Source organism: Mobula hypostoma, chromosome 3 (genome assembly GCF_963921235.1).
Source record: "Mobula hypostoma chromosome 3, sMobHyp1.1, whole genome shotgun sequence".
In the NCBI taxonomy this organism is placed as follows: domain Eukaryota; kingdom Metazoa; phylum Chordata; class Chondrichthyes; order Myliobatiformes; family Myliobatidae; genus Mobula; species Mobula hypostoma.
In genome coordinates, this window is record NC_086099.1 from 195,727,964 (window position 1) to 195,749,892 (window position 21,929).

A 21,929-nucleotide genomic window follows, 5' to 3' on the forward strand; every position below is an offset into this window, starting at 1 on the left:
AGTTGTAGAAGAGGGAAAGGGGAGGGCGAAAAAAATCACCGGAAGTTGGAGAAATTGATGTTCATACCATCAGGTCGGAAGCTACCTAGAATATAAGCTGTTGCTCCTCCACCTTCAAGTGGTCTCATCGTGGCAGAAGAGGCAGTCATGGACCGATATGTCTTTAAGGAAATGAAGACCGGAATTGAAATAGTTGCTTTCTGTGGATGGAGTCAAGGTGCTCAACAAAGTGGTTCCACAATCTAACTCAGATCTTACCAATGTAGGGGAGGCCATGTTGGGAACACCAGATACAGTAGACTACACCAACTGATTTGCATGTGAAGTGTTGACTCAACTGGAAGGACTGTTTTGGGCCCTGAATGAAGGTGAGGGAAGAGGTGAATGGGCAGGTGTAGCACTTCTTCCGCTTGCAAGGGTAAGTGTCAGGAGGGAGATTAGCGAGGAGTGATGAATGGACAAGTGAATCAAGGTGTTAATTGGTCACATGGTGTAATTGGGTGGCATGGGTTTGTTGGCAGGATGAGGCTGTTATCCAGAATAAATAAATAAATATTGTCACGTTAACCATTTCATTCTAAATGCAATTCAATCGCTTTCTCCAGTAATGCGACCTCCTCACTGTGAAACTCTTTTTTTACATAGGAAATGAACCAGGAACATCACAGACTATATTGCAAACAGGAAGAAACAGCCTTTTTATTCTAAAGTGATATGTACAAGAAAGCTGTCTTACATTGTTTTATACACTGTGTAAAAGAGCCATTAAAAACTGATTGCACTGTGCTTGCATTTTGTTTAAAACATCATAGTAAAATTGGAAGGAAGGCAACAAACAAGCAAATTAGACATCAATAATTGCAGAGAGCTTTCCCATATTTTGAAAGCAGCTCAACAGAAATAAAAAAGTCCTTAAAAGAAGTAGGCATGGACTTCCTGGTTCACACAGTGCCCAATACAGCTAGTGTGTGAGAAATGACCCAAAATGATTCTCTCTCACATCAGGAACTGCAGGCACTTAATTGTTCCATCCTCCGTATACCAAAATAAGCACTTACAAAATTGTTTAAAGGAAAGCTTTCCAAATTCCCAAATGTACACTAGGGTATCACATTAAAAGTAATATTAAAACATTAGTCACTTATTTGTGTGTCTTTTAATATATAAAACAAAATTGTTTCTTCCTTTTTTCCTTGAACTTGCACAGACATTATTGTTTACTATATAGTCACTCACATCTGGTACAATACAAAGATATAATGAAAACTGGAAGCATTAACAGTCTCCTACTTGACCTAACAGATTTGCAGTGTTACAGACTTGCATGAAAACTAGTCAAGTTTCCCTTCTTTATTTTGCCCCACAATTCCCAATGGCCTGATATGTGACACATTGCTCTGCTTGTTGGCCTAAGGGCTTGCAGTGGCCAGGACATTCATAGAACAAGGCAAGACTTTCAAATTGGACTAACACTCCCTCTGTGTATGTTACTGGCTGTAAACGAAACCAAAAAAAAAATGAAAGAATCATGAAATTGGCAGTTATTCTTTCCTCCATCAATGAACTAGATGAATTACAATGAACAGTGGTACGGTATGGTCCACAATTTATCAAGCTCCACAATTTCCACAGGGCTTTCTCAGTCAGATTTGAATTATTACATAGGCTAAAAGTACACAGCAATTTATTGTTTTTTTTGAAGTGTGGTATATTTTATCCAGAAACACAAACAACAATCTTCCAATCAAGAAATATTCAAATTGTGGAGAAAGGATGCAGAAATTTTCTAGTCGGTGTTGAAGTGAATTTCACATTTAAAAGTGTCCCCATGGGACTAATGTAATGATATTCCTGAATACATCAATTTACGCCAAGCTGTATACATTTGGGGAAAATGGATATCCATGATCCCTCACAATACAGTTTCGCACAGGAGCACTGTGAAGGTAGCAGAATAAATCCAGCCTTAAGTAGCTAAAAATCAGACATGATGTCTGGAGAAGAATCACATGATTAGATTCTCATGACAACAGACTTTTTCAGCTTCCACCTGATTGTCAAACTGTGAGAAAGTCTTTCTGTATTATCAGCTGCTGGCTATGACAGACAGAAGATGGCAGGTTAATGCCAGTGAGTCTTTTCTCAAATTACTGAAGGCACTGGAATAGAAAAATGATGCAAAAGACTGCAAGAGATTGGAAGTTCTTCTCCTTTGATATTCAGAGGAAAGTGACTTAAAAAGTGACTTATTGCCTTGTACATCAACCTTCTTATTCTGGGGTTACGGATAGAACGGCCGACCTTTGTCCTGCATTTGTAACCGGGACAGTCTGGCTACCTGAGAAGGGGACGGAGGAACATCTTGCCTGTAAGGACCTTTTGGAAGGCTGTAGGCTGGATCGGGTTTGTAAGAGTCGTAATTATTACGCCCTTCTACGGGCTTGTTTGCAATCAACTGATCCTTTTGTCGCTGTTCCTCTTGGCGCAGCAGTTCCTGTGTCTCCATCAAAACCCGTGCATTGACTCCATGTCCTAGGTAGCCATTCCGAGAACCCTGATAACTGGAATACCTGGGATTGTCCTTTGCACTCTGAAACCCTTCACCTGGGGTGTAACTTTTATCCCATGCTTCCGGAGTCATGGAACTGGAATTCTTTTTGCTTTGCCTGCAAGGACAAGAGAATTGAAAGCTATTTGTCAGTTGTTGGAAAAAACTGCTAAATGCCAAACAGGAGACTGCTAAACAACAGCCAAGACCATTCATCATTCATAACTTTGCATACATTATTGATAAAAGTAATTATATGCATGTGCTTTGGATGGTAGGTGCTGCAGTAATGTCAGAATTAGGCAATCGACAATCTGCCATGTGTTAACAGAACAGATGCAAATACAGTGTAATAAGTTGTACAAAAACTGTTGGAGGAACTCAGAAGATTAGGCAGCATCTGTGGAGAAAAATGGATGGTCAACATTACAAGTTGAGAAAAATAGGGTGTGCAATTGGGATATGATGCCCTCTCAATTGCTCTGCTTTCTGTCTTTAGCCAGGAAGAAATGTTCAGCAAAATTCCCATCTCTCGGAAGCTGCACTGTACCAGGCATTCTTAGCACTTCTTCCATCAGCAGAAATTAAAGATCAGGTAAAATGTTCCCCTCTCAATTAGCAGATGGGTGAAAGGTCTTCTGAGGAAATTAAGAGTGACTAAAAACAATATAAATTTAAAATAAGGGCGCACGATTTACATTTGCACTGGGTCTTAGTTTAAATTAAATCCAGACTGATAGAACGTGAGCTCTCCACAACTATGAGGTTCAAAGGTATCGATTTTGGATTGCTTCAGGCCAATTCATAGACAAAGTTACATTACAGAAGGAATACATGTCTAAAAATGAAATAAGTGTGATGAAACAAATGAAAGCTTTTCCAGGTAATAGATGTTTGTAATAAATACTGGGGATTTTCATTTAATTAAAATGTCAAAATATTTGAGTTCATAATAAGTGGACTCCACCGTACTACTTCCTTGTTTAATAATCTTTCATATAAACCCACTCTTGTTCAGTTTATTATTATTTTAAATCTTTCTTTCTTCATAATGTTCTAAATAGCTTCCCAATAACCTGTCTGACCTATTGAAACAACTGGAAGTTGTTTAAACTGAAGTAGATGAATTATCAACATTGCATGACTACTGCCAATGAAGCAGCTTGACGACAGACATATGGCTGCAAGTCCCTAAATAGCTGTCTTTTTTTCCAACACTTTCCAATCCTTGTGTGCATTGTTGGGTGAATGTAGATACACTAGGAAACAGCTGTCTCCATATTCACTTGCATTGTCTTGCCCTGCTGTGTTTTTTTCCTCAATTTTACTGTTCATAAACTACAGTAATATAACTGTGACACTCGTAGAAAAACAGAGACCAATCCCACTAAATTCGGTTGTATTTTTGTCAAAATTAAACCAAAGAAATTACCTTTAGCTAGTTAACTTTAACCTTCTCTTTATGACAATTGGAATTTTATTACTTCCAACAAATGCAAACTTACAGACCATTCAGGGCATTGAGGAAATGAGCTTTAGTTCCGCAAGTTAAATTCATTATTCAGAAGTGTTAATACACATACCTTGTATGTAGGCTTGCCTGCCAATTACCTTTCATAGCTTCGGGTATAACATTAAACAAACAGTCTCTGGCTTTGCAAAAATGCCTTGCTTTGGCGATCTTACCTTGGCAATGAGCTGTACTGCCGCTGAGCCTGCTGGAAACTCTCCCTCTCTTCCTGTCTCTGGCGCTGAAGCTGGACTTCTACAGACACAGAGTGCCGACCACTTTGAGCATAAGGGCCAGAGCTGGGCTAAAGAAGGATCGCAAAAAATAACATTAATTAGAAGTGTGGTCTTTCACAATGCTAGATTGACTGGCTAGCTGATCCTGTATAAAGGTGAGACTCACCTTTACAATTGAGGCTTCGAGAGTACAAGCATGAGCAGAGAGTCAAAAGGTCACAGTGCTTCTTGATATTGCTATTTGCTTTTAATTGTCAGATCTGCTTTTCTAATTTCTGGTCCAAGCTTATTATCAAAATAGAAAGAGAATTTCAATTTCCTTAACATTACTTCAGGTCATACTGTTGAATCTGGTAGAAGACCTGATATTCTGTATGCATATGTTTTACAATCCTTTCTGGGGAAAAAAATAAAGATTATATGCAATAATATCCTGACCATCAATTTCTGGAATTATTTCCTTTCCTCATATATAATTACATACTTTTTTGTTTGCTGATTGGATGAGTAGTTCTAAACTGGTAGTGTTTAAAAGTAAACCCACAGTAGTCAGAGAATGGGACACTATTGTTGAAACAATCAGCAGAATGAAATTGTGGACGTATCGAGGTGGCTGTTCTCATGTGAACATACTGTACTAACAATATACTGTGGAAACACAATCTGATACTATTAGCTTCAATAACTGACAGAAATTGGATTTTCCTCCCTTCCTGGGTGACACATTCCTTAAGAGCATTAATATCTGCACAAGCATTGTATTTTAAAAATGATGGACTATTATGAAATTCATTTCTAGATTCAGTCTTCTTCAGTCTTGAAAGAAGGCTTAGAAACTGCAAACCATTGTAAAGCATAAATAATTTTAGCAAGATGGGCATGGGTCTGTGAGTCATTCAGGGCTTTAGGAACAATTAGGTCAAAGACAGAAGCTTGACAGAGGTAGTGTTGTATCAAGAGCCAGGAATGGAGGGAGGTGATAAATCTACACTCAGTAGCCACATTATTAGGTACACCTGCTCGTTAATGCAAATATCTAATTAGCCAATCATGAGGCAGCAACTCAATGTATAAAAGCATGCAGGCATGGTCAAGAGGTTCAGTTGTTGTTCAGACCAAATATCAGAATGGGGAAGAAATGTGATCTAAATGACTTTGATTGTGAAATGATTGTTGGTGCCAGACAGGGTGGTTTGAGTATCTTAGAAGCTGCTGATCTCTTGGGATTTTCACATAGAACAGTCTCCAGGGTATACTAAAAACAAAGAGAAGACATCCAGTGTGGGACAGTTCTGTGGGCAACAACTTGGCAATGAAAGAAGACAGAGGAGAATTGCCAGACTGGTTCAAGCTGACAAGAAGGCAACAGTAACTAAAATAATAATGCATTACAACAGTGAGCACAACATGTCAAACCTTGAAGTGGGTGGGCTACAGCAGCAGAAAACAACACCAGGTTCCACTCTTGTACTTAATAAAGTGCCAACTGAATGCATCTCTCTATAACAGTGCTCAAGTCTAAATTCAAAGATGAATATACTTGCATGAGAATGAACATTGATCTTGAAAAGTAAAATTTAGAAAAACTTGGAGAACATTCAAAATGTAAACCCTGGGACAGGAAGAGATGTAGCACAAACATTCATTTGTTTTGGCCAGAATATGATTATTATCCAGTTTGATGCAAACCTAAAAGTACTTTAATTATACAATTACTTGAATCTAGTTATTCTAAACTTGAATCAGAAATTATAGCACAGAAGTTCATTCAGCTTTTTGAATGTATGCTTTTGTTAACTCTTTAATTGAGTTCTCTACTCAAACTTCAATTCCTTGCCATTCCCACAATTTTACACATATTCTTCCTTTTCAAGAAATTATTCATTCATTTTAAAATTATGCCAAAGTCCTGCTTCAAAAACCTGCTTGCGTGAAAGCATTACCATGGTCTAATAACCTGTGTAGAAAGAGTATGCTCCTGACATCCTTTTTGTTCCTGTTGTGATGTTAATCCTGATTCTGTTCTCTTTCATTACTGAATCCCCAGCCAGAAGAAATGATCTTTCATTTTTGGAACATATTAAAACCTGTCATAATTCCAAGAGTTCTATTAAATCCATCATTAACCCTTCTGCCCCAACAAAAACAATGTAACAAATATGAGAACTCTTCTTCATACCCAAGAAGTCTCATGATGGTGCCATTCTATTAAATTTTTGCTTTGCTCCTACCATCTGTTTGGTTGTATTCTTGGGAGTATTAACTGACAGCACTAAAAACTGCTTCCATTTTACAAGAGCTCTAAAGTAGCTAAATTGTCTCAAGATATTTCATTGGAATATTGTCAAAGTTAAGCAACACAAACAAAATGTTAGAGGAGCTCAGCAAGTCAGGCAGCATCTAATGAGAATAAACAGTCCATGTTTCGAGTCAATGCTCTTCATCGTGACATCGGGTCTCTGCATGAAACATGGACTGTTTATTCCCCTCCATAGATGACACTTGACTTGCAGAGTTCCTCCAGTATTTTATGTGTGTTTCTCAAGATTGTCAGCATTTGAAGAATCTGTGAATATGAACAAAATATTTGCTGGGCAAAGAGGCAGGATTTATGAAGTATCCTTAGAAAGAGGTAGAGGTGGAAAATTGTTTAGGGATGGAATCCAGGATTTCAGGCTTTATCAAAAGCACAATGCAGAAGCAAGCAAACCCAGGGATGAGCAAGAGGCTGGAAGCAGAGGATATGTATAGGAATTGGACAGCTTTACATAGAGATGTGAGACTAGCTGAGGCAGGGTATGGTCATATATCCTACAGAGGTAGAAATATACAATCTCAGTGACAGTATGGAAATATAAATCAACTTCGGGCCAAAATTTGAACCAAAGTTGCAAGGAGGCTGGCTCAGTTTCAGACTGTTGCTCATTGAGAATGGGTGCTAGGAAATGATCTAGGTATTTTGTTCGTTTTTGGGTCAGTGCACTTAATGCATGATAAAATTAATTTTTCGAAGATGATGATGACTGCATCCTTGAACCTTCATGTGAAAGTACCCCATTAATGTTCTTTGGTTGAGAATTCTGGGATTTATATCCACCAGTCAAAGAGAACGGGCAAATTATTTCCAAATCAGTAAAGTGGTGGAGGTCCTGCAGGTGATTATGTCTCCACGTCTTTTGTCTTTGACTTTGTTGGTGATAAGAGCCGCTGGTTTGGAAGACTTCATTGGTTCCAAAGCCAACGTTGAGGCATCCAAGGACGATGACACTTTTATCTATATATCTATGTGCTGAGACCTCAAGGCGTCTGTCCTGTTGGTGGGACAATTCAGACCCTAGGATTAAGATGGCAGATCCTAGCACATTATTGAAGAAGGCTTTTGTTCTTCTGCTATTGCATGCTGGACAAAACAGTCTGAAAATTTAGATAAATGTGGGGAGGGTAGAGATACATATGAAAACTGGAATGGGTTTCCAGGCAATATTAGGGAGCAGCATATGGAGGTGAAATAGGACAAGGCCAAGTTCAGGCCCTTGGAAAAGAACAAAGGTAATGATGCTGGCACAGGAAGAGAACTGTTGCTAAGGAACGTCAGCACTAACTGGAAAATAAGAATGAAACCTGCCATGTTCAGTCCCAGGCTGACATAATGACAGTGGAGATACTCCACAGAAGTATTGACCATGAGCTTATAGTAGCTTCAAGTTCAGTGCCCGCTGGTGTTAATTATGCAAAATTCTGAATTAAGATTGCCAGGACCCAAGCAAACACTCGCCGAAGTCCCTTACATGTCAAATAAAGAGAAATCTTTCTTTCTTTTGGAATTCAAAGCCTCAAATCCAAGGACAAGAAAACACTGTGCCAACTCATTCCCTCAGTGTACAATTTATGGTTAACCATTTATCACAGGCTGAAAAAAATTAAACATCAAAAGATCCAAAGTAACACGAACATTTCAACAATATGTAAGTATGGAATATGAATTAAGGTGGTCATTTAAACTACTTAACTAAAATAATCAAAATAGGTCACATGCTTCCCATACAACTATTAATCAATACAAATACCCAGATTTCCATGAGCCTTGTAACCACAGTTAGATTGCGTAGGTTTTGCAAATGTCAAGTCTGGTCTTGGAAACTATTTTTTTAAATGGGGGCTGGGAACAGTTCATTTCTTAATATTTATTTGTTGTTACAATATGTTCATATTTGGTTACGAGCTGCTATTTGCCAACTGATTTAAACTACTGAACCCACAATTTAGGAAATCATTCTATCTCTTAAGGTAATTGTGCCCCTTGTCCTTTAGGATCCTGGCAGTTCATTACAGGAAACTGTTTAAAACTGTTATAAAATTAAAATACACAACAGTTTGCCCTTTGACCCATAATGGTTATGTTCCAAGTCTTTCAGAGTCCAACCTTTTCTCACAGTTCTAGTTCCCAGACCACACGCTTCTCCTTCTCACACCTCCCCCACCCCAACAATTGCCCAACACCCCCCCCCACACCAATACGATAAGCGACAGTTTGTAAACCGGAAACTGCTAGCAAAATATTTGTGCACAAAGGAAAATGGCACAGATATCCACTGAGGAAAACAATGTCACTTTGCAATAGAAACAAAAGCCCAGACTCTAACAAGTGAAACACAGATTTTATCTTTAATTTGATCAAAAAAAAGCAGAATACTGGCACTTACATTACAATCAACAATTTAAAAACTCAGAATGTTGTTGTGATGTCATAAAATATCGTTCAAAAACAAATTTTACATATATGGACATGCACAACACAGTGCTAGTTCTGGAATCCAACTTCTAAAGACAAGTATCGGTCCCTTGTACCATTAAGAATTGATAATTATCACGGCTTCCAAAGGTCCATTTTAAAGAATTATATAGGGATACAACACTGTAAAATTCCTACAGCTGCTCATTCATTGGAATTGGACATGGCTTGACTTGGAATGTTTATAAGTGGCTGATTTACCATCTAACAAGAAAATGAGCAGCTCACATTCCACATTAAGGCACTTTGAATCTTAATCAATCTGTCCACATGCACTTATACAGGAATCATCCACTTGATGCATGCTGCCATCTTGTATCACAAGTTTGTTGCTTTCATTTGTCTCTGACTTCAGACATCGTCAATTCAATAGCTAAAACTAAAGATCCCATAATAAGTGAAGGAATTTGTCAGGAACCAGCAGTACAAGCAAGCAGTGAGCATGCAGTGATTATTTTTTTAATCATGCCAGCATTGAAATAACTAACAGTCATGATTGGATGAAAGCATTCCTAAATCAAAACACCCAAAATTATAAAGACACATGCTTTACATTTCATACATAATTATGTTGTATAAGCGATCACATTTGTCAATTGCATAAGGCAGCCATATTGTAACACAACAAAATATAACTCTACTCATTATATGTAACAGAAGCCTACTTCACGGTTAGAAAATTCATTTGCAATTTGTTTTATACATGCTTGCCATGAGTGAAGTTCATTATGAAAATGACAAATCATCTGAGGAACTCCCTCTCTCCTCTGCTCCCCTCACCCTTTTGATTCAAATACAATGTTCAAACTTAACACATCCAGTCTGGAGTGCAGTGAGCTTCATTACTTCATTCAAGCATAGCTTGTCCCAGAAGAAGAATGGATTAGTCCAGTTAATCAGAATAGAACCAGGTTTCTCCACACAAACTGATGCCACTCAAGCAATGATGGGTTGATATCGACAGATGAGATTATCAATGATGCACCACAGTTGATAAGAGGTTAGAAGTGAACTGGGCAAGTAAACTCGAGTTCTCACTTTCTTTACCACATAGAGGCCCAGGAGTGGGGTCAATCTTTGCAGATGCTGCTGTTAATCAAAGTTCATTGCCCTCCGTCCCCAGATGGCCACAGTCTAAACACTCACCCAAGGCTGTTCAAAACTGTATGTTCGTCTCCTGTCCTCGAGCTCCTCTTGCTTCGCTTGCTGAAATTCATTTCTTAGCTTCTGTATCCGATCATGATTACTAGGAGCCAGTCTGTTACTGAAATAGAAAAGGAAAAGGTAAAAATCGCTGAAATAAGTGACGCAACACAAAATTAGGCAAATATAGTACAATTCACCACAAGGTTGACAAAACTCAGGCTCCACTTTTAATTGTGAATCTTTCAAAGTGAAAAGGGAACCAGCTGGCAGGAGGTAGTCATTAGGATTTCCTTTTTTTCCAATTTTTCTCCAACTATCACAATCACAGGCTCATACCAGGGAAATCACCTATCTGTGAAGGAGAATGAAGCACTCAGATATATTTGCATATGTATAATTCAATATTGCTGAACAAGATAATCACATAACCGAAGAGTTCTAGTGGGAAACAGTAATTCTCCACAGGAAAACAGAACATGACCAATTTTAATTTGCCCTCTGTTTCGCCTGTAAAGTCTATCACTGCAGATTAAAAAGGCTTGTGTCTATGCATTCCACGGACAACAATATGGCAAATTAGTGACAAAGTCATCAATCATTTCTGATATTAAAGATAATCATTGAAGCAATAAAGAATAAATTCAGTCACAGTCAAAAACAGGAAGTAAAATATTCAAAGCTCAAATTAAGCAACACTTCAATTTTTGAGAATAATTATTTTCTCATAATAAGTCACAGGTTTAGTTTGGTAGCATAAATTGTTCCCTGTTTTCTGTAATTAACATGTTATCAGTAGACCCTTTATTGTTTCTAGTTCCTTTTGCAGATATTTACCAAGCAATGTTTCGCCACCATCCAATGTTCAAAGTGGACAGCTAGAAGGACTGATGGCCTAATCCTGATACCAGAATCCTCAAGGGGTAAACAGGAGGTACAATTCCTTCAATGAGTTCTTGTGAGAGATTGCCTCATCCCCCAACCATTAGTAAATATATTGTGGTATATTCAACAGTAAGTGCTCTAACAAGGGCTCTGTGGCTTCCTCAGTCTGGATATTTCTAGCTGTACTGATATATTAAGAAGGTCTATCCCTCATAGAAGGTAGCAAACTGGAAAGGCAGTGCTTAATTGGGAGAACGATGTAACAACTACATCTCCAAAAAAAAAAAAAAGTTCAACTGTACCTCTTCCCAACATTTTTTTTCTCCTTAGTTTTTCTCCCTTCACATGTGGAATAAGGAGAGCTGGCCACTTACACACTGAAAAGTTGCATTGAAAAGGGTACATCACCCACCAGGATGTCCTGGTGGATGGTGTGTCATTGTGTTCATTGGCCAACCAAATTACGTTCTTATAAGCAATGAAAAGTTGTGATCAACTTTTGAAACTGATGAAAGCAAGTTTCCAGAGAATATGAAAATAAAGGCAATAGAGTCATCCAGCTGAGTTTTCTTCACTTTACTTAAGATATTATCAGGTCAAAACTGTAGGTGGGGTTTTAAGGTAATAATTATCTGTTATAATTGAGGGATATTGACATGAGGGAGGAGGATAGGAATAGTTAAAAACATACATTCTTCAACATCATAAAGAACTGAAAATATAAGCTTTTTAGAAAATGCCATACTTTCAGGATGCAAACAGTTAATAACAGACCTCAAGGAAATGTCGACAGCCTGGTGGATTGGTTGGATAGGTGGCTGATTGAACATCATGCTGAGAAATGTTAAGTGTTGCATTTTAACAAAGATTCCATAAAGTTCAGAAGGGAAATAAAAAAGAGAGAGAGAGGGGGATGGAGAGAGAGGGGGGGATGGAGAGAGGGGGGGGGATGGAGAGAGTGGGGGGATGGAGAGAGAGAGGGGGGGATGGAGGGAGAGAGGGGTGATGGATGGAGAGAGAGGGGTGATGGATGGAGAGAGAGGGGTGATGGAGAGGGGGTGGATGGAGAGGGGGATGGAGAGAGAGAGAGGGGATGGAGAGAGAGGGGGGGATGGGGAGAGAGAGGGGGGATGGGGAGCGAGGGGGATGGGGAGAGAGCAGGAGAGAGAGAGGGGGATGGACAGAGAGAGAGGGGGGATGGACACAGAGAGAGAGGGGGGATGGACAGAGAGAGAGAGAGGGGGGATGGACACAGAGAGAGGGGGGGATGGACACAGAGAGAGAGGGGGATGGAGAGAGAGGGGGATGAAGAGAGAGAGAGGGATGGCAAGAGAGGGGGGATGGAGAGAGAGGGGGATGGAGAGAGAGGGGGATGGAGAGAGAGGGGGGATGGAGAGAGGGGGGGGATGGAGAGAGAAAGGGGGGGATGGAGAGAGAGAGAGGGATGGAGAGAGAGAAGGGATGGAGAGAGAGAGGGGGGATGGAGAGAGAGGGGGGGGGATGGAGAGAGAGAGGGGGATGGAGAGAGAGAGGGGGATGGAGAGGGGGGATGGAAGAGGGGGGATGGAGAGAGAGGGGGGATGGAGAGAGAGGGGGGGATGGAGAGAGAGGGGGGGATGGAGAGAGAGGGGGGGATGGAGAGAGAGGGGGGGATGGAGAGAGAGGGGGATGGAGAGAGAGGGGGGATGGAGAGAGATGGGGGATGGAGAGAGAGGGGGGATGGAGAGAGGGGGGGATGGAGAGAGGGGGGGATGGAGAGAGAGGGGGGGATGGAGAGAGAGGGGGGATGGAGAGAGAGAGGGGGATGGAGAGAGAGAGGGGGGATGGAGAGAGAGAGGGGGGATGGAGAGAGAGAGAGAGGGATGGTGAGAGACAGAGACAAAGAGCGACGGGGATGGGGGGAAGGTGAGAGATATATGTGGAGAGAGGGATGGAGAGAGAGAGAGGGGTGCGTGTGGAGAGAGAGAGAGAGAGAGGGGGGGGGGTGGAGAGCGCGAGAGCGAGAAAGAGACGGGGAGAGAATGCAAGAGTGAGAGAGAGATGTGGGGGAGAGAGTGCGATAGCGAGAGATAGACACTGGGAGAGAGTGCGAGAGCAAGAGAGATGTGGGGGGGAGAGCGTGGGAAGAGCGCAAAAGAGAGAGAGAGACAGACATGTGAGGAGAGAGTGAGAGAAAGACAGGTGGGGAAAGACAGGCGGGGAGAGAACAAGAGAGAGACAGAGACATGGGGAGACAGAGAGAGAGACAGACAGACAGGGTAGAGTGGGAGCGACGGGGGTAGAGAGGGAGTGTTAGAGCGACAGAGACAGAGAAAGAGGGCTAGGGGGACAGAGGCAGGGAGAGAGAAAGCGTCAGAGAGAGAGATACAGATAGAGATAGATAAAGAAAATAGCGTAAGCATGTAAACAGGAAAAGGGTTATAAGAAAAGAGTTGGGGCTGGTGGTCAGAGACAAAAACGAAATCTTTTTAGGAAAGAGCAGATTCATCAACAATGTTAAAGAAGAACATACTGTTAAGAGTCTCAGCAAAGGAAATGATGTTCTGGGCTAAAAACAAAAAAATAAGGTACCATCTAAATAAATCACCTTATCCAGGTGGATTGCTGAGGAAGTAACACAGGAAATTAAAGATGGCCTGGCCGTAACATTCCAAACTGCAAAGTTATATCTTTGTTCAAAAAATATGGAGGAATATACATCAGTAAATGCAGACCAGTCAATTTAACATTAGTGGTGGGGTTGAGAAACAATAATCAGGGACAGAATTATCAGTCACATCAACAACTGTTTTTCAGAGAAAGTAGACATGGATTTACCAGAGGCAAATTGTATTTGATATAATTGTAATTTGATAGAGTATATGGATGAAGTAACAGAAAGGGTCAATGAGAGAATGATATTGATGAGGTTAAAGCTGTTTACGTGACATATATGGATTTCTAAAAAGTGAATGATAAAATGCCACATAATAGGCTTGTCATCAAGATCAAACTCCTTTGGATACAATGGGCTGAAAATGGGCTGAGTTACACAAAAGAGAGAGTAGTCTTGAAAGGTTGTTTTTCAGATTTGAGGGCTGTGCAAGCAGGCTAGTGGAATGGCAAATACTGTAGGTGGTAAGAGGCAATATAAACTAGAGGACACATTCTAAAAAGGATAGAACTGACGGATTTTCATTCAGTCAATTTAAAGTAGCAGGGCAAAGAAAGAAAAGCATGTGTAAGTATACAAGTGCAAGAACAAGAAAGCCACAATGAATCACTCACAAGCAAATACTGGCCCAGCCACAAATGGAGCTCTGTGAACACTGTAAAATTAACTAAAATGGTACCACGGTCAAGGGAATTCAGGTACATGGATAGATTAGAACAATTGGGATTGCTGTCCTGTATCAGAGGTGTGGGGCAGATACTAAAATCATGAAGGTTATGGACAGAATTCATCCAGAGAATATTTAAAATTTTAAATTATATCCATATACATTGAAAGTGGTTTTAAATGAATTTTAATTTGATTTCTTAATTATACCATTTTTTGGCATTTTCAGTTGTTTTTAAATGTTTCTGACTCAGAAAAAGATTCTGATAGCTCACAGTATGCTCAGGACTGCAGAGCAGGGTGCCAGAGAGACCTGCCGGATATGGGGAGTCACATGATCACAAGAGGCAAAGGTCACCAAGGCATGAGAATCATGGAGTGATACAGAATAGAGATGGATCCTTCAACCCGGCTCATCCATGCTCACTATGATGCCTATCGATGCTAATCTCACTTGCCTATATGAAATCTGCATTCCTCTCTTCCTTTCCTACCCTACCTAGTACCTGTCCAAATGAACTTTAAACACTATGATTTTACTTACTTCCACCACTTCCTTTGGTAGCTTGTTCCATTTAACCATCATCCTCTGTGAGAAAAATGTGCCCCTAAGTTTTGTTTTACATTTCTCCACTCTAGGAGTCTAGTTTTAGACTCCCTTGGAAAATAGACTCTGATTTCTACTCAACAGATGCAATTCATAATTTAATAGACCATTTTAAAGTTACCTCTTAACATCTTACAATCCAGCGAGAATAAGCCCAACCCATCCGATCTCCCCTCATAAAATATCCCCTCCATCCCTGAGTTACATTTCATCTGCCACTTCACCACCCAATTTTCCAACTGATCAGAGCCTTCTGTCTCCCAACACAACCCTCTTCACCATCTAGTACTCCACCAATTTTTGTGTCATCAGCAAACTTAGCACATTCTCATCCAAAGTCAAACAACAATGCTCCCAGAACTAATTCCTGTGGTAAATTATTGGTTACAAACTTCAAGTCAAAAACAAAACACACCTTGACCAGCTATCTTCTGCCTCTCATTACCAAGGTGATTTGAGACACAGTTTGCCAACATACTTTGCATCTCATGTGTCCCAGCCTTCTGGATCAGCCTCAGGACTTTGTCAAGTATTTGCTTAACTCCATGCAGGCCACATTTACGGTGCTCAATTTTCTTAGTTATCCCATTCTAGATAGAGTCCTGAAAAACACAGTCTACTAAATCTGGCTTGCTTTCCACAATTACTACCTAAATTGCTGAGTTTTCCACCATGCTCTGAAAAACTGATGTTTATTTCACTGTATTAAATTGGGTACAGGTGATTAACAATATTGTCTTTGGAGTGACCTGGGCAGGGAAGATCAGAAGAGGTGGCACAATCCAAATCAGCATGAAATTAGGTAGAAACAATGAAATTGCAAAGTCAAAGGAAGTGCCTTGATCTAATTAAGCAAGGGAAGAGAGTGACTGTTATTAGCTAAGCTGGTTACAATTTCATCATGATTTAAAATACTGGATTTTAGGATGTTTTTCCATTATGCACAGGGTTCAGATATTATGGAGTAATGATATAAAATGTTGGGAACAAAGGAAAACAGAAAAGTTAGCCAAACTATTTTAGTAAGGGGGTAACTGAAATGTGGAATTGATTGTACATAGACTTGCTGGAAGTGAGTTGTACTAAGTTTAGGCATGATTATGTTAACAACCATGTCACAACCATGGAAGCTTTCCAACTGCTGATCAGGTTCTCATTATTTGCATGAACCATTTGCCAATGGAAGGATCCATGAGGAAGAAGGCAGTTATCACATCAACAAAATGAGTGCACAAGGGTACAAATTTGAGTGACTAAAGTTAATTGTATCTGTTTTTCACTGGATAAGAAATAGTTGACATAGTATAACATTAAAAATATTATTATTAATAATATTGACCATTAATATATTAACTTATTTAATCCTAAACAACTGCTTCCCATGGCTCTGAGAAAGCGTACAAATGATCAGAGCAATTCTAACTATTTAACAGACACTGGCGATCATTCAGAGCTGACCGGATAAGTGATACAAAATGATAACATCAGTAATTTCAAGCATGAGCTGGACAGGCATTTGGCAGGAAAATCACTTGAGAAAAATGGGCAGTCGTCTGTGTACATACAGGGGACCTGGCGGGTTACAAGTTTCTTTAGTGCTACTGTATTTTCTGATAATCACCAACAATGTTAAAGGGGAGATAAGGGTCCTGTTCACAAGCTCTAATGTATAGAATTCTCCCTGTTGTGTATCTAATATTTAAGTGATATTTGAGTAATGTTATATATATGTATATATATAGCATTCTTGTTCATTTAAATAATTCCTTACAAGTTATATGTATAAATACATGATTTGCATACATCATCATGCTACCATGTGATATCTGCGCACCTCGCTTAAAGTAATCCGAAGTTACACCCTTATTTTGGGACTCCTGCTTCTTCCTTTGTGTTCAATGTTTTGAAGTTACAAAACATAATGCTCCCCTCAGACTATTGTAGAAGCAAGGTCCAATATTTTGTTTAAGGGGAGACCTGAAGCCAGCACCTCTTTCCCGGGGGGAGGGGGGGGCAATGGCCAATAACAGAGGGCATTCATTTGAGGTGAGTTGAGGAAAGATTAGAGGCGAAGAGAGGTAGACTTTTAAGACAGAGTTGTGGGTGACTGAAATGCATTGCCGGGGGGTGAGGGGGGCTGGCTGAGGTTGATACAATAGGGACATTTAACAGACTCTTAGATAGGCACATGGAAGTATGAAAAATGGAGGGTCCTTCAATGTGTTGGGGGGAAGGGTTGGAGTGATCACTAAGTAGTTTTATATCACTCGGCACAAGATCATGGCTTGAAGGGCCTGCACTGTGCTCTATCTATTATGTGGCAAAGAGCAGAATGGACTAATTTGCCTACTTTGATATTGCAACATTCTAAAATGTTTCCACAGTTACAATTTTCCAGAGGATCTCAAGTGTCCTATGTCTGGAGCTGACCAGCCCATTATAAAACAGAAGAAATAAAAAGATAAGGAGTATATGGAAAGCAATACATAATCTACACTCTGATTTCAAATAATGTACTCCAAATATAACAACATGTAGAATTTGCACATTCTGATGTTCTACTAACCTGCAACACAACCAAAGACTCTACCAGCATTAGCCACTAAAGTATAACATGATTTTGCACAGAGTTAGAGTGCATTAGAATGCCTCTATATTTTATACAAGTAATAATAATGAGAAAGTTATTACATTCTACTGTTTATACTAGAAAGTCTTTAAGGACTAAAAAGGTCAGGTCAAGGAAAACCATATCTTGTACCACTAACACATGAGTGGATTGTGTGTTGTATTGATTGTTCAGTAGTCACTTAATTAACTGGAATATACTTGGGAAAATTACAGATGCGGGTTGTCACCAACAAACATATTGCAATAAGCAGTGATCCTAAAACCAGTCTTTGAAATGTTACTTCTTTCAGCCTCCCACACAGTTTTACAAGATATTATTGTCCAATCTCAAGCTGTCAAATGCGGACACATAGATATGTATAAACAAAGCTGCTTTTTGGTTTCAAATGGGTAAATTGGTCAGCATGGTGAACATACTTGACTTCTACATCAGTAAAAAATCTGTCTGGAAAAGATAATGTGGGTTTAATACTTCTCAGTGAAATGAATGATTAATGCATCTCAACAGATACATAGGCAAAGGGAAAATCAAAATTGGAAAATAATGAAAAGATAACAATTGGAAACACTCCCAACAATGCATTGCACTGTACTTGACTGATGTGCCAGCCCGGATGTAAGTGTTAAGCTGTGGAGTGGCGGTTTCATTTATCTAATCAAATCCTATTTCCTTGTACATACCTCATGCTCTCTCACTGTCCTTTCCAAAAGTTTAATTCCCAACTAAATGCTGTTATTCAAGGGGTATGGTTATCTTGAAGTAATGAAGTAACCTACAAGTCCAAAAATTGTTTTAAACATTCCTTTTCTGTGGTTATTACTACGGATCTGTTCTAAATACAGGGGAAAATACAAAATTGCAAGGTAAGCAAATTGGAACTGTAGAAGAAATAATCAGGAGTAATATTTTAGGTGGAGCTCTGTCAAATTCCTGACAAAGGGTACAGAAAACTGCTGACACTTTTTTCAGTTATTATGCATTTTCTATCCTGCAATAACTGTTCAGGTGGAATAGATGACATTCAGACTAAACATAAAGATACTGTCAAGGTAAAACAAAAAGCAGCTACTCAAACTATTATGTTCATGCGTTTGGAAAGCGTTGGTGCCTTTGTATTTCATAGAAGGTCTTTGTTTGGAAAAATATCAGTTCTAGCAAAAAAAGTGCTAAAATAATTGATAGCCATATTGGATACAGTCTGATATTTATTACAACTGAAGGCAGAGCTGATTATTTAGGACGTATTGGAAATACTGTTAACAGGTTGCCCGAAACAGCATGTTTATATTAGATGAACTTGAAAATGTATGTTATCTGATGATTAACAGAGGCTTTTTAAGAAAATTACAAAGCAAAATGAAAGAGAATTGAAAGTAATTGGGGCACATAGTTACCAGTGAAGTTTGGGTCATGTTAAATGATCACATCAGCCAAATTTGATGCCAGGCTCAAGTAGTTAATTGTGTAAGACGAGTGTAAAAACATTGAGAGGAAAATTAATTCTATGGTTGCCTACTGGAATGTGAGATTACACACCTCCCTGGTGTCATATGCCCAGTTTGCAGCCTGCTTGGAATTGCTTCTAACTGTGTGTTCATGGGACATTAAAATGCATGTTAATGCTTCAGAAGAAAACAAATCAAACCTTACCCTCCTTTCTCCATTTCCCGTTTTCTTTAATTCTCAGACATCCAGTTTTTTAATTTTAACTGGCAGTGTGCTCCTTGGCTCTGATCTGCATAAAGTCTTGGTTGCTCTAATTCTAAATATAAAAATGCTTTTTGCACACACTTGCTTACAGACTAATCAACAACAGATGCTAATTTCTCCAGAACAGCCAGTTCTCCCTAACTGTAGTCACATAAAAGTTAAAACATGCAAAGAAGGGGCTCTATGTCAAATGCAGATACAATGATTTAATTCCTTTATAAGCAGTTAAAATTAACCCAATATCAGAAAACAGTAAATGCAGGCAGTGTGAATTAAATATTTATCAAAGTCTAAAACAGTTTGAGATCCAACAGATCAAAGACAACAATTATAAAAGCTTATTCCAAGCAATTTTTAAAAGGACAATGCAGCAATTTTAGAAGAGCTTGAAACATCTGACTAATGGTACAACTTAGAGTGAGAGAGGTCATATCAGTATTTAAAAGATCCATCCTGACAGTAAGCAACACCTTACCAATCCTGGCTCTGTCATGTATTTGTAAATACTAGTAATGCAGATTAAAGCTATTTTACCAATCCTGCCTTTATCTTGAATTGATAAGTACCATTAGTGTAACTTAAAAACATTTTCTGAATACTATTATCTCTTTGCTTGTCAGAGGTTTAGAATTAAGACTCTTACAACACAAATTCTCCACTTTATGTTATTATATCTGAACAGATATAAATGGCCCGGGATCTAATGAGTGTATTTCATGGAGAATTGTTGTTTGACATATTAAGTTATGTTGACTATGATTTTAGACAAAGAATGAAACATCCAGTCACAGAGTTGTTCCAAAGGAAGCAAAAAAAAAGTCACTTGTACTGATCTGCAAATTTCCTTTATCAAGGGGATAGACCAAAAGGCAGATGTTAATTACAAGTGAAAGCCGATTTCAAGTCTTTAGGCAACACATTAGCTTGGTGAGCAATTGTTCCACCAGAATGCAGTGCACAGTGGCAACATGCAACTCTGTACATGAAAATTCCCAGGTGAACTCCTGATCTCAGCTCCTCTCTTCAGAAAGAATCAGAACACATTTCATTACAAGAGGAAAGTGGAAAAAGACATAAAACAAATTAAATAGAAGGTAACACACATAAAAGTTGCTGGTGAACGCAGCAGGCCAGGCAGCATCTCTAGGAAGAGGTGCAGTCGACGTTTCAGGCCGAGACCCTTCGTCAGGACTAACTGCGTTCACCAGCAACTTTTATGTGTGTTGCTTGAATTTCCAGCATCTGCAGAATTCCTGTTGTTTGCATTTTTAAATAGAAGGTGAATATTTGCTCTACTTGGTGATGACAGGTTGGGAAAATGTACCAAACTGAAAACTGTAATGATCAACTGAAATTTTCCATCCTCTCTCCCTCCTCATTCCCAAATGATATTTACAATCCTGCTCCTTTGACATTGTACGAGTTGGATTCTCAACAAGCTTTAAGGTTCATGGATATACTTAGCATTACTTCATGAGACAAAACAACAGCATATCAAATCTGCACAATACATTAAAAAATACCAGATGGATACAAATTGCACCTAAAGTTCAAAGAGTTCTGAAAATAATGTCTAATCACCAAACATATTCTGTCATTGTAAGGCATTTGTTAATGAAGTTCTCAGATTTTTTGCAGAAATGTTGAAAAAGCCACAATGTTGACCATGAAGTGGAGTTCTCATCAGCATTAGGAAAATACCCAAATTCCAAAGGGATTGCTGAGAAGGGCCACTAGACTTAGTTCCAGCTTCAGTACCAAGCCCCAAAGACGAACTTTAAAAAGAAAACTCTTAAATCAAGATGTGACTCTAAAAAAAAGAGCTGAGAGAAAAAATAAGTAGAATAAAAAGAGGAAGATAAGCCTGTTTTAAATAAATCTGTGAGCTAAGGGAATTCAGGTTAAAATAGGAAGTATAATTCTGAAACCAAAGTCTGTAAGAACTTCATCTGGTTAAGATAATAAGGGAGTTAAATTTCAGTCATCTTTTACAAAGAAGTCAGGTTCTCCTGAAGCCTGCAAAGAATAATGGCAACCCACATTTAATGTGGGTTAATGTGTAATTAATGTGCATTCTTGCTCTACTACAGTAACCCATTGAGAGAAATACAAATCAATGCTGCTGCACTGTTCAATCTTTTGTAGGTGTGTGTGGCGAAGTATTATCACCCTGAATCCAAGCAAAACTGGAGAATCCTAGATTTGGCTATCGGCCATTTGGAAGTGACTTGAACTACAATAAAGACAACCTCATGTTAAGGCATATTCCAAAGTTTTCAATCATCATCAAACAAGATCTACTTTGGTTCATAAAAGTGCATAAAATTTACAAACAGCACAGATTATATTAATCTATAGGAAGAGGCGCAGTCGACGTTTCAGGCCGAGACCCTTCGTCAGGCTTCCTTCAGTTAGTCCTGACGAAGGGTCTCGGCCTGAAACGTCGACTGCGCCTCTTCCTATAGATGCTGCCTGGCCTGCTGCGTTCACCAGCAACTTTGATGTGTGTTGCTTGAATTTCCAGCATCTGCAGAATTCCTGTTGTTC

At 39.2% G+C, this 21,929-nt stretch overlaps 1 protein-coding gene across 5 annotated transcripts in view; it reads right to left on the minus strand.

The window, feature by feature from the left end:
* Positions 1-691: 691 nt before the first annotated feature.
* The window catches only part of pard3aa (par-3 family cell polarity regulator alpha, a), an 883,471-nt gene continuing 862,233 nt past the window's right edge, over positions 692-21,929 (minus strand). For all 5 annotated transcript variants that reach the window (XM_063044362.1, XM_063044364.1, XM_063044363.1 and 2 more), the window contains 3 exons: positions 10,233-10,350; positions 4,235-4,362; positions 692-2,666 (listed from right to left, as the gene is read on the minus strand). In XM_063044362.1, coding sequence (XP_062900432.1) covers positions 2,282-2,666; positions 4,235-4,362; positions 10,233-10,350 — 631 coding nt within the window. In that variant the 3' untranslated portion in view covers positions 692-2,281. The remainder of the gene's footprint in view (positions 2,667-4,234; positions 4,363-10,232; positions 10,351-21,929) is intronic.